The 13870-nt window shown below is 38.0% G+C and overlaps 1 protein-coding gene across 5 annotated transcripts in view; it reads right to left on the bottom strand.

The window, feature by feature from the left end:
* LOC117179148 overlaps nt 1-13870 on the bottom strand; it is a 321121-nt gene that overhangs the window by 166360 nt on the left and 140891 nt on the right. For all 5 annotated transcript variants that reach the window (XR_004467869.1, XR_004467868.1, XR_004467870.1 and 2 more), the window contains 2 exons: nt 9268-9592; nt 8234-9183 (listed from right to left, as the gene is read on the bottom strand). Coding sequence is in view for 2 of the 5 variants with exons in the window: in XM_033370836.1 (XP_033226727.1) it covers nt 8234-9183; nt 9268-9592 (1275 nt within the window). In the remaining 3 variants the exon portion in view is untranslated. The remainder of the gene's footprint in view (nt 1-8233; nt 9184-9267; nt 9593-13870) is intronic.

The raw sequence follows: 13870 nt of genomic DNA, 5'->3' as shown, positions 1-13870 counted from the left end.
TTCAATGTCGAGTCAGTGTACAAACCAACGAGTACCGGATAGGTCATGATAAACTCATGAACCTAAGTACAAAACATTTATCTGTTAACCAAGATGCCACTTAAGTGAAACTTTGTGAAAAATGAAAGTCGTCGATCATATACCAATAAAATTAATTTTTATATCTTATTCCCAAAATTAAGCTATTTTTCCTTACAGTTATTTCCCTCTTGAATCCGTGAATCCAAAGATATTAGTTGGATGAAATTTATAGACGCTTGATTATTACAACACTAATTATTATAAACACTAGCTTTAAAAGTCGACTGTTTGGTCAAGAATTGGACAATTTTTTTTTTAAATTTTGTCTCTTTCTGGAAACAAAACTTTTTTTGTTTCGAAAAAAAAATGTATGAAAATAAATTAATGGAATAACACATTTTAGCGAATAAATTATAAAAAACGATGATTGAAAAAAATCATAAAAAATTTTGTTAAAAAAAGTTTGGAAAAACATTTTTAAAAAAAAGTTAGAAAAAAATGGTTGAAAAAGGTTAAAGAAAATTGTAGGAAAAAATTTTATTAACAAAGAATTACTTAAAAAAATTGTATGAAATAAATTTGTATGGCAGAAAAATTTTAGAATCAAATTTTTAAAATAATTTCTTGTTTACTTAAAAAATTTTTTTGAAGAATTTGAAAAAAATCATAATTAATTAGTTTTAATTGTTACTAATTATAATTTGTTATCAAAAATTATTTCTTAAATATTTAAATAAAGTATTATCTATCGCTACAACATTGGGATTTGTGTAATTACTCGCATCTACAATCATCCTGTAAGAGCTACAATTTATTCCTCTATCCCAGGTGGTTGGAAAATATCCACATCTTGTGGAGGTAACTCAAGCCCCCAAGACAAGGTCAAGGCAAGGCCTTGAAATTTGGCCACCATGCTTTGCGTCAAACGCGAGGCCTCGGAGTATCCTTCCTTGCGTTCCTCGACTTTTTCCTTGCCATTCTTCGTCTCAAACGGAAACACTACGCCTGGTAACATGATTCATGCTGTTTTTACAAAACATATTTAGTATCTTCTAAACAATTTTTGATATAATTAGTGGTATGATTACTAACAAGTTTAGTTTTAATAAAAACCAGAAAAATGAAATTGTAAAGAATCTTTTAAGTAAAAAATAAGCTATTGATAAATAATTAAACTATTTGGTTCAAAATGAATTTTTTATTAATATTACATAATTTTGTTTAAAAATTCATCCCTTTTAGTAACAATTACATTTTTTTGTTTAAAAATTTGTGTTGTAAGATATGTTTTTCTGAATTTTTGTAATCACCCTGTAAATACGTATATGTAATGTAAGATGTAAATAATTTATGATTTTGCCCTGATAAAAAAATAATTGCTTCTGGTCGATCAGGTCGAGGCTCCAAAGTTATCACCTATCACGCACTCGATCAATGCTATTAAAAAAATCCTAGTTTGTGAACGAATAATTCAATTCGCGCAAAACTTTTCAGAAAACTTCATTATATCCTAATAAACATTTGTTTCGTTCGAAGTTTAGGCTTACTTAAAATTCCTTTGATAAAAGAAACATTTGGAAATTGTCTAACATTATTTTGATACTGCTTGCCGAAAAACCAATAATTTTTCATTTGCTCATTATCTTAAGAACAGTTTGAAGGACAAGTTCTCAAATTTTCATCTTAAAATATTAAGAACTTTGTCTTTCGGAGCGATTTAAAGAGAAAATATTTAGTAAATTTTCTTCTCTGAAAAATTAAATTTTTTTGATTTTTGCAGAATCGGTAAAAGATACAACTTTTTTCCTGATACAAAAAAGGTGCGCCGTGAAATTTCCTACAAAGAGATATGTTAAAAAGTTGAATTTTCGAAAACTGATTTTTAAGCCATCAAGGGCCAACTCGAGCGGCCTAAAGCGGCCAGGCAAATTTTATGCGGGGTTATAAAATCCGGAGTCTCAAATGATGACAGACCGCTGTTTAGCATCTTGATTTTCGTTCAAATGAAACTTAGGTAAAATGGAATTCAGGGAAATATACATGCGCTTCATATTATAGAGACAAAATAATCATTTTTTCGACTTTTTTACATCAAGTTTGACCATAGGGTAGCATGTATGGAGAAAATTCTAAAAATACAAAAACAATTTTTAAAAAATACTATGGAGACTAACCTTTAAAATAAGGTCAAGCACTTTTAAAGATGTTACTTATTTCCAGAGTTATTTCAATTTTTCGAAAACATCGAAATTTCTTTGTTAAGGAACTTTAGTAACAACTCAAAAACAGGCGTGCAAATCATTTCCGCCGGTAGTGTACATATTATATTTGAATCAACAAGACCATCGAGTTAGCATAGGGCAAGAATTCCGAAGTTAATATGAAATTATACTTAGCCTCGTTCTTTGATGATGACGTATGTAGTAGTAACTCTTCGCTTCGCGATGCGCCACAACTTTCAAAGTTATAACAGAGAGAAAAGACCTCTAGTTTTCTCTCTCTCTCGTGTTTCGTGTTCCTAGCCTTATAAATGATTCGTTGTGCGCGGTAGCCACACGACACAGAGTGAAAGTATAGTTTTTTCGTAACATTTTAAACATTATTTGAGTTTCGTGAAAAAAAAATTGGAAAATCAGAACAGCAGATTGCTGAGCTACAGAAGCAAATTCAGGAGCTGCAGCAATATGTGAGGAAGAGGCCTAAAAAAAAACATGGGTATCGACGCTCTCGATATCCACGGCGGCCATGTTCGTGTGGAAGGAGGGACTGATCTAAAAACACGAGTCGATCTAGGAGCGTTTCAAGGAGACGTTGCAGAACGAGATACCGCTCACATCGTCGAGGAAGAGCGGTTCACATCTTAGCATCGGGCTCTTCAAGCAGAAATAGTAGCCATACATCGAGATCGTTGAGATCCCCCGCTGGATCTCTTCGTCCCCGCAGCAGATCCTCGACCAGAAGAAGATCTTCAAGCAGATCTCATACACCACGGGGATCGAAATCAGGTAAATTTAAAATAAATTTGAGCATTTGGAAATATTTTGCATGACAAGTAGGGTGCGACTATGATTAGCCGCGATGTGTGACAGTCGCTAGGAGATTTTCTTCTTTATCGACCGATAGTTTGCAACTTACACCAGTTGACAGGTATTTTCTTTTGCCGGCTGCAGATCAGTCAAGCTATTCATATTACAATAATTCCGTCTTCTATAGTTCAAAGATCACTTCGGACCTTCATATTCGGAGTTTTTCTCCAAATCCGACTTTGATAGTCGATGCTTTAATGCGGGTGTCTATAATCATTGTTTTAAGGGCATGTGATACTTAGAAAATTGTCGATTTCACCAGTTTTAGGTTCCCCCGGCTTTTTTCTAGAATAATAAATATTTTTATTACAAATCTGGGAAATGATAGCGAACATGCTAACGGACGTCCCCACACACTTTTTGTTGTGTTTTTTTGTCAAAAATTTTTGAAATTGCTAACAACGTGAGTTTATATTTCGAGGTTATGTGTGTTATAATTCACCTTAGCGTTACTTCCAAACTACACAATATTTTTGGCCGAAAACTTTGAACTTACAAATAAACATAGTAACTAATCTCCCGGAACTAACCTTGTTTGCAGGCCATCAAAAAAGTTTATTTCATAAATAATTTCTAGATTATCGGAAAGGCAGAGATGAAAAACGACGTAACCTCAAAATAATGCACATGCATACAATTTTTATTTAGCACAATAAATTTTTTTATTATCCCTCAACAAAGAGTCCGGGGACGTCCGTTATCATATTTTATAGCATCTCCGAATTCAGTTTTAAAAATTTTCATTTTTGTGGGAAAAAGCCGGGGAAACTGTAAGTATCACATGCCATGAACTTGGGTTTTTTTGTGATTTGAGTTTGAATTTCAACTTGTATAGCCGACGTATCAATTCCAACTTTTACAGTTGATGTATCAATTCCGACTTTTACAGTCGATGAATCAATTCCGACTTTAACAGTCGATGTATTAATTTCGACTTTTACAGTCGGTGTACCAATTCCGACTTTTACAGTCGACGCAGTAGATTTATTAGTCCCGACTTTATAGAAAATGCCCAAATGCCGACTTATATAGTCGATGTTTTTCTGACCACGTGTTTACGCACGAATGATGTAATATTTCCAGACTCTTAGTAGTCGGAATATTTATTTTCCACAACCATATTACACAGAACTGTCCTTAACAGGGGAGAAAGATCCAGACAGGAACCCTGAAGATGGCCTTCCAAAGCAGCTATTGGCCAAAGAGATTTTGTAAATAATTGGAGTGAACCCGGCTGATGTAACACTGAAAGAAACAGTCTTTCGTGCAGACATTGTGGACAGATGGGGTCCCTTGTTAGCTGCGCGAGTCAAAAAAGAAGAGAGGGAGAACCTAACACTAAAGTACTCGCTTATAGGTCCGCTACCTTTGGAAGCTCCGTTATTGAATCCAGAAGTGGAGAGCTGCCCCGAAGAAAACGAGAAAAAGTCGGACAAGGGTTTCGCTGAAACGCAAGATAAAATCGGCTTGGCGATGGTTGTTGTCTGCCAAGCAATAAACTCTCTCATGGAAGAAAACGTGGAAGTGGACAAGCTCAAGTTACTGGGTACGCTTCGGGACGCAGGAAAAGTCTTGGCAGATCTTCATCAAAAACAGTCTTAGACACGTAAAGCGTTCATAACCCGACTATATTATGAAACGTGAGGCACATCCTGGATAAGACCAAAACTGACCTTCTTCTCAATGGTGAGAACCTTAACGAGAAGCTTAAAGAAGCTTCCATAATTCGTCCATAATTCGTCCATATATATTCTTCCATAATTCGTCGAGGACCAGAGGTAGCCGACACCCTTACAACAGTCGCAGAGTAGAGGTAAGCATTGTACCTGGAAGGCTGAGTTTTTTCGAGGAAAAATGGCGCAAAATCACGCATGACAAATTCTTACTTAATTGTGTTGCTGGTTATAATATTATTACTAATACAATAGTGGAACAATTTCGGGAACCTCTAGAGCCACAGCGCGAACAAATTGAGATTTATGCGTATAAACTGTCTATTCAACAACTCATCAAAAAATGAGCGATTGTTGAGTACACACCATCCACTGGTCAGTTTCTGTCCACTTATTTTCTTAGGTCTAAGAAAGACGGCTCGAAAAGGTTCATCGTAAATTTAAAGGTATTCAACAAATATGTGGACCCACCACATTTCAAATTAGAGGATATCAGGACGTCCACAAAACTGGTTACTCCGGGAGCATTTATGGCCGATCTGGATCTGCACGATGCATTTCTATTAGCTCCAGTCCACGAAAATAGCAGAAAATAGCTGCGTTTTTCGTTTCAAGGCTCGACTTAGGAGCTTACACGCTTACCTTTCGGTTTTTGCTTGAGTCCCTTCATTTTCACCAAGATTACGAAAACGGTCATCCACACAATACGAACCGAAGTTTGACTTTCTTGTATATACCTTGATGATATATTTTTGTGGGAGACACTTACGGTGAATGCTTGTCGAACGTTCAGGAAACCGTTTCATTTCTTAAAAGTCTCTGTTTTCTTATAAACTATAACAAAAGCCATCTCTCACCGAGATCGCAATGCGAATATTTAGGCTTTATAATAGACTCAGAAACCTACTCGTTAAAACTACCACGGTAAAGAAAAACAACCTAGTGCTCTTATAAAAACGTTCAAAATTAAATTTTGGTGCCCTACTCGCGAATTCGTTCACCTGATCGGGTCTCTAGTCGCAATTTCGTCAGGGGTCGAATACGGCCCGGTACACATAAAAAGGTTAGAATATGCAAAAAATGCAGCATTAATACTTAATGACAACAATTTCGACAAGCACATGTATACAAGAAAAACCCTGAAGGAAGATTTTGATTGGTGGATAAACGTCTTGCCTTCAGCAAATAGGAAGATAAGAACAAATGTTTTTGAAAAAGAAATCTTCTCCGCCGCGTCGTTGTCTGGCTGGGGCGCGTATTCCGAAGGTCACACGGCAAGAGGCCTGTGGAATAAGGAAGAATGTCAAAATCATATAAATCATTTAGAACTATTGGCAGTTTTCTTTGCACTAAAAAGTTTCGCCTCCGACGTGAGAAACAGCGAAATAATGTTGAGGATGGACAACTCAATAGAAATCTCTTGTGTGAACAAGATGGGTGCTACACATGTTAGGAGACTCAACGAGGGTCCTGGAGATATCTGGGAGTGGTGTGCTGAACGGGGCATTTTGCTATATGCTTCGTATATTCCATCAAAAGAAAATAAAGAAGCCGATGAAGAATCAAGCATAGTGAACATCGACCCGGACTGGGAATTAAACAATCAAACATTTACAAAAATCATTAACAAGTTCGGAAAGCCAGAGATAGATCTATTTGCTTCAAGAAATAATAACAAGTGCGATTTTTACTGCGCTTGGCACAGGGATCCCAGAACTGACCTCATTGATGCATTCACAAAGAATTGGAGCCACTGGTTTTTCTACGCTTTTCCATCTTTTTCATTAATATTTAAAACTTTGAAGAAAGTTTCCACGGATACAGCAAAAGGGGTAGTAGGTGGGTCTTTCTGGCCCGCTCAGCCCTGGTACCCTCTTTTTCTGTCGATGCGGACAGAAAAACCGATGATAATAAAATCAGCAACTAACTTATTAACATTTAATTCCAGAACTCACCCTCTAGCATCGAAGCTTTCACTAGTGGCAGGGTTACTAACTGCGAATCCTTCAAAAGGAAAGGTCTACCGGCAGAGACATTGGAGGTAATGCTTTCATCACTCGCACCATCTACAATAAAGCAGTACGGATCTGCTTCAAAATCTGGGTGGAATTTTGCAATAGGCTGAATTTGGACCCCTTTCAGGAGAGTGAAATTTCAGTACTAAGATTCTTCGCCGAAAAACATAAAGAGGGCACAGCCTACGGCTCCCTGAATTCAATGAGATCAGCTATAGCATTAATTCAAGGGCGAGAGATCGAGGACAACGCGAACCTAAACAGATTTTTCAAAGGGATATACCGCCTAAATCCACCAAAACCAAAGTATACGAAAATTTGGAACACAGACACAGTCTTACAAAAAATGGGAGAATTTTTCCCCCTTGAAAACGTCAAACTGAATCAACTCACCCAATAACTGATCATGCTCCTGGCTTTGTTGACTGCACAAAGGGTGCAAGCCCTGGGTGTCATTAAGCTACAAAATATCGAGGAGACCAACGAGGGTTTCGAAATAAAAGTTGCGGATCTCATTAAACCCTTAAAAGTAGGCAGATGTCAACCGCTACTCACACTCCCTTTCTTTCGAGAATCTCCAGAGTGGTGCATGGCTCTCACACTAAGGAAATACATAACGTAACAAGCAGTATCATGAACAAGACCACCAACCTGCTAATCACAACAAAAAAGCCCCACACTGCAATGACTGCTCAAACAATAAGCAGATGGCTTAAGTTGACTTTACAAGAAGCTGGTTTAGGAAACTTCTCAGGACACAGCACCAGGCACGCTGCAGCGTCAGCAGCCTTCAAAGAAAAACATCAACGTCTTAAAGAGAGCACCAGGATGGTCGGATAAGTCTCGAACTTTTGATATTTTTAATAACAGACCGATAGCCAAACCAGGTGAGAACGTAGCAACAAAAGTGTTGGGGAGCGCTATTAGTAAAAAATGTGGTGAGCCAAATGAACCGCCGAAATAGGATTAATTTTTTCTGTTTTTTTTTTTCTGACAATAAAGAAAAAAGAAAAAAATTTATTCGAACTCTGAACATTTACGCACGTAATCATCGAAGAACGAGGTTAAAGATAATTGAACGATCAAACGAACTTACCTAAGTGAAGTTCGATCGCAATTATACGATCGCCTCGTTCGAGATGATTACCTCCCACCCTTAAAATATTAAAGAAACCCAACCCTAAACAACAAATTTTTTAATTCCTTATCAACTCTAAACGTTTATGAGGCTAGGAACACGAACCACGAGAGAGAGAGAGGAAACGAGAGGTTTTTTCTCTCTGTTATAACTGTATCGGAAATATCGTGTTTATATATAACGATGCCAGCAAAGATAGATGCAATAACAAATTTCTAAAGATGCATGGACATCGTTAATGCACTCAACTGCTCCATTATATTACGAGTACAATTATTTTAGCAAATATCAAATACTTACTGTTCGAGTTTCTTGGATGTTTCAAAGCGATGATTTTGTGAACTGATAACAACGGATCTAGAGTAATTTTGTTCACTATCACCAGAACTGTGATGAGAAATTGTTAAGGTGCTAACTTGCGATCTAGTTGATATATTGCCCATATTTGCACTACCTTTATCTTCCATTTGAGAACAGTCTTCCAATTGTCTATCTTTATTATCCAGTGCTTCGAAAACTTTATGCTCTTCGTTTTTTTCTCGATCACTAGTCAAGTCTCTTAAAAGTTGATAATTTTTATCTTTTGCTGCTTTCGAGTGCTTCAATAGGGCTCGTAAAGAGCTTTGACTTTCATTTGAGTCTAGCTCTTCCAAAACGGAATTTCGGTAATTATTGTTCGATTGCTCTTCTTGTAGTTTTGATCGTTTATTATGAGGTCCATTTACCTCTTCCCAAACTTGACTGTCACTCTCTGATCTTAAAAAATTTTCCTTAACTACATTAGATGTCGACTTTGTTTTATGACTTTTAGTTCCCTTCCTTTTGGAACTAGACATGGTATCAGAAACGCACTGAACCTTCTTTAAATCATCTTTATCTACTAATAGCGACTTTTCGATTTTTTTTGAACATTTACCATTAATTTGTGAAATTTCGTCTATAGATGAAAATCTTTTTGTTTCTTTGGATCTAATACAATCGGTGTCATATTCTTGATACGTCGGTGGCCAGCCAACATTCTTCGTTTCCTGATTCTGTACAGGTAAATCAACAATAGAACCTTGTTGCAATTGAGAATGTAATTCAATTTGACGTAAAATATCGGCCCTCGGCATTTTTTCTTCAAATTTTCGAGACGTAATATCATAGTTGCTTTTTTTTACAGCTTTTATCATATGAGGTTTACAAAAGCTAGCCGATGCGCTAACTTTTCCACCTTTAATAGTTTCAAACTTGCTCGTGCCTGATTTCTGAAAATTATTAATTAGTAAGTCAATACGTAAATACCGAAGTCCAAGATAATTTAAACATATAAAATAAGATCATAATTATACCTCTGATGTAAGAGCATTAAAATGCAGTCTTACATAATGTTCATCGTCTTTTTTTGAACCAATATTAAACGTATGAAGTTTCACGTCGACTTGTGAACGATCTATTTGAGATTTGTCAGAATCAACTAAAGAACTCATAGAACTGTTGCTGCGGATATCGTAACCTTTCATTGGCCCTGATAAGCGTCGAGGAGATTGGCTGTCTGCACTTCTTTTGAGTTTCGTTAAAATATTCTTTGTCGACATTTCAGGATTGAACATATCTCTCTGTTTTTTTAACATTAGTTTTCGCTCCTGACTTGCAATCTTGTGAAGTTCTTTTAGCCTGTTTACAAAATAAAAAATAAATATATATACACACATATGTATCATTCATCAAATTTATATTAAACCATATTTTTTAAAAACGCAAAGTAATATGTATATTCCACTTTAAAGACCGCCTGCATATATTTGATTTGAATTTTTTTAATGACTTCTTATATTATTCTTAAACCTGTTTAAAAATTTGCTATATTTTCCAAGCATGCACAACAACTTGAATTCTTAATCCACTTACAACTTTAAGAATCTAACTTCAGAAAACCCAACATTGCTCATTTACAAAGGACCCCGCACATTTATTATGGAAAAGTGGTTTCGGTTAATTTGGTTGAATTTGCTACATGTTTTATATCTCAGGGTCCTGAACTAATGTATTAATAGGCGCAAAATCCAACCCCCCCTCCCGGGTTCCGAGATAGGGCCCGATGAAGTCAGTATCACCGGGTATTAGCTCTATATGCTCGGTAATTGACTCTACTTGGAAAAGTAGTTAACATATAACAAACTAAGCCGAATTAACCGAAACTACTTTTCCAAATAAAGGCAATGGCCAAGAAAGTAGAGCCAATACCTGGTGATACTGAATTCAGCGATCTTTTCCAGTTGCATACCATACATAAAAATAAGAGTGTGCAACCCCGAACTTTGTTACTGTTTCTAGAGAGAATCGGTGCCTACCCGGACGACACTTCACGAATGCAGTTGCGAAAAACGTGGCCGGAGTCAGTTTGATCATTACTCGATTACTTTTCCCGATTACTGGGACGTACCTCTAGATAAGGTGAGAAGTGGATAACGACTGCTGGCAGATCGTCGACTTTTGAAACTTTGTACCATAGGGCTAATAATTTAAATTTAAGTATTTTGAAGGATTTTAAGATTCTTTTATTCTTACGTAAAATTGATTTTATTAATAATTCATATTATTAAGCAACATTTTTGTAGCAACACAGGGAATAGGGAGTATCAGGAAAGCATGCAGCATTCGGAGGTTCATTATGTTATTCATGTGGTACAGATACTGGAATTTTATTGTTTTCATCAATAATTTAGGACTAATAACCACATGTGTACTTTTATCTCAATTTTTTTCGGAATTACTTTTTTTCAAAATGGCGTTCCAAAATATATCAAAAAACGTGTTTTTTACTTGCTCTTCCGGTATTCCATTTTTAAGGGGGGAAAACAATGAGAAACCCGAGATTATTATTCAATTTGATATTTTTGGTGTTACTTGCATTGAATGAACTACTAAAATGCTAAATTTCAAAATGGCGCACTATAAGTCAAATTGAATTTTTCTACTTTAAAATCTAATATAACTAGAAAGAATAGAGATAACTTAACAAACTAAAAAGGGTTGAATTAAGGGGTGAAGTTGGGCATGTTTAAAAAATCAATGCCCTTTTGCTGTTCTTTTTGTTGAATCTCAAAGGGAAATCATGACATCGATACAATTTTTTTTTTAATTGTAGTAAATGTAATGCATATTATAAAAAATTATAAGGATACTATCAACCCCTGAATTAGATTTTTAACTAAGGGGTAAGTGGCTAAAAATCAGAAAATTCGCTTAAAAAAACATGGTAAAGGGTTTTCGTGGGTTGTAAAAACGATTCTAGTAACCATTACTTCAAAATTCTCAACTGCATGGATGGCTTCGCGCTATCATAATTATTTTTAGATGTTTAGTATTTAAAATTTTTGTTGGATTGTTAACAAAACTTGGTTTTTGGATGAATTTATTTTTTAATTTAATACAATCTGGAGAGAAGGCTAATTATATTTTAATTTAAATAATTTATTGGTACAATATTGATACAATGTTCGTACATTGAAAATGTCCCGTCTGTCCATTTATTTTCTTGTGAGAAAGTTTTTAAACGTTATTAAAGAACCATAACAAAATTAGATGCACCTTTACAAAACGTTATTAAGATGCATTTTAGACGTGTATGACACGTTACTTGCACGTTTTATAAATTTTTATAAAACGTTCATAAAACGTTTTATAATTTTTATTTATTTGTTTAATATAATTACAAAACGTTTATTAAACTTTCAGATGGACTGCGAATATTTGCAATATCTTTATAAGGTTATTATAACGTTGTTACATCGTTAAAACTTTCATTTCCAACGTTACAATTTTTCTTAATGAATATATTTTTAAATCTAATACAATTTTGAGAGGGAGCTTGAGGGGGGGGGGGAGGTGAGGAGAGAGGAGAGGAGAGGGGGGCGGGAAGGTTGTGTTGCGGAACGGAAGAAGGACGCGTCTAGGGATGGAAAGAGGTGAAGGAGATCGGCGTACAGGAATGGAGGTGGTAACGCCCCTGGCGAGCGGGAGCGCTAACGAGGCCGAACGCAGTTGCGCGAGGCTGAGCCTAATCACGCGAGGCTGGTCGGGGAGCGGCGGTCTGGGAAGTTTGCCGGCGAGTGGCGAGCCACCGGTGAAGGCCTCGCATGCCCTGCGGTGGATTGGCCTGACTAGTGGGTGGGGGTAAGTACACCCGCTGGCTATCCCCTTTGATGAAGTTTCGCCAGGCGGATAGCCCGTCCATAAGAAGTTGTGGTCACCGAGTGCGGCTTTGTTGTTTGTGCCGGGCGGAATCTCGGCACGCGAAGAGTCGGAAGAACTGGCCCTCGCGATTGTGCCCAGATCCGGTAGGGCAGGGGACGATGGTCCGGCACCGTCGGCGTCAGGCACCTCACACGAAACAAGGCGGAAGTTGATGAATTCTTCCGACTTGGGAAGCGGTACGGAAGGGGCCGCTTTCAATTCCCACTGGCAGGGAGGAGAGTTTGGACAACTTATCTCCACGGGTTCACTTAGCCCGGTGGCAGCGTCCCGGCGAGCAATCTTCACCGGTGGAAACGCGTAACGTGGCTGCGTCGCGAACTGGGGCAACCGCAGATAATGATTCCGGCCGCGGAAAAGTCTGCGGGTGCGCGGGTCGCGAGTTCCGTCTACTCCCCGGCGGATTTCTAACAGATTCCACCAACCATCAACTCGAGGGTGGGAAACGAGCGGGTCACATGCTGGCACGTTGGCTGGATGAGGGCGAGCGACGTACTTTGGCGATTCCTCACGAAATGGCCGCACACGGTTTCCTTCTGTTGGTCCTGCAGGTGCGGCAGCACGACGCGCCCGACGTTGCCGCGTCCGGCGATTAGGGCGGCGTTCCTGGTTGTCCCTTGACATCGAAGGGTTTATGTTAACGGACTTACCCGTACACGCAGCGGCGCGAACCTATTAGTGAGCCGGGGCTGGCACTAGGTAAGTCCCCTTCCGGCACCGCAAACCACACTCACTATCCTAGCTAGGGAATTGGCACGACGGAAGTTGCCTCCCGGCACCAACAAACCCGCCTAACCTCGGAAGCAAGCTAAGCACGATCGGGGAGAAGCCCTGGCACCTGTCACTTGCTTCCACCTAACTAATCCAGCTGTCACTTTACACTGACCTGTCACGGCCGTTTTCTAACACCGAGAACAACTTACACGCGTCGCCCGGAGAAAAAAGAAAAAAACTCGCGAAGGGAAGTGAAATTCTCGCCGGAGAGAAAGAGAAGGAGGTACTTGGGAGAGCACTGACTATCGAAGAAAATCACTCGAGAAGTTAATAGTTTTAAGGTGGTGTTTATTTCTGGTAGAGAGTCGAGGTAAAGCGGATCTACCCTCGAGGATGTCGATACACGAACTGATTCTTACATGGCTAGCTTCGCTCCCGGTGACCGCGCGTGAAGCTGGCCGAGAGCAGTGGGAGCGGCAGCGTGCCCGCTGATTGGCCGCGAGACCGACAACGGAGTCGCAACCAAGCAGTGGGGGAGCGCTGCCTCGCACGCACTACCTCGGTCTTCACGCGTCGACCGAAAAATTCGTAAAATTATAAACTTTTTAATTGAAAATTAAAAATATAAAGACTTAAACTAAAATTACGATATTTAAACTACGACTTAAACTCAATCGTAGCTTCATGATTTACGAAGAATCATGGAGCTACGACGAATAGAACGGAAGTTGTAGTTTCCGCGTGGATTGTTTCAACAAATATTATCTTTTATTATTATTATTATTATTTTTTTTAATAGATACTCCTCCAACAACCCTTCCATCCTATCTTAATTTTAATTTGTTTCCCCCTTCCGATGTTCCCATAAACTAAAATAATGTGTGAATGTGGTACCTTACTTAATATTATTTAAAATTAGCTTATTCGAGCTTACTATTCAATTTTTTTTAAAAATATTCTACATGTTGACCGGGGGGGGGGGGG

Source organism: Belonocnema kinseyi, chromosome 8 (genome assembly GCF_010883055.1).
Source record: "Belonocnema kinseyi isolate 2016_QV_RU_SX_M_011 chromosome 8, B_treatae_v1, whole genome shotgun sequence".
Lineage (NCBI taxonomy): Eukaryota > Metazoa > Arthropoda > Insecta > Hymenoptera > Cynipidae > Belonocnema > Belonocnema kinseyi.
Note: the sequence above shows the minus strand (reverse complement) of the source record. Positions and strands in the feature narration are given on the sequence as shown.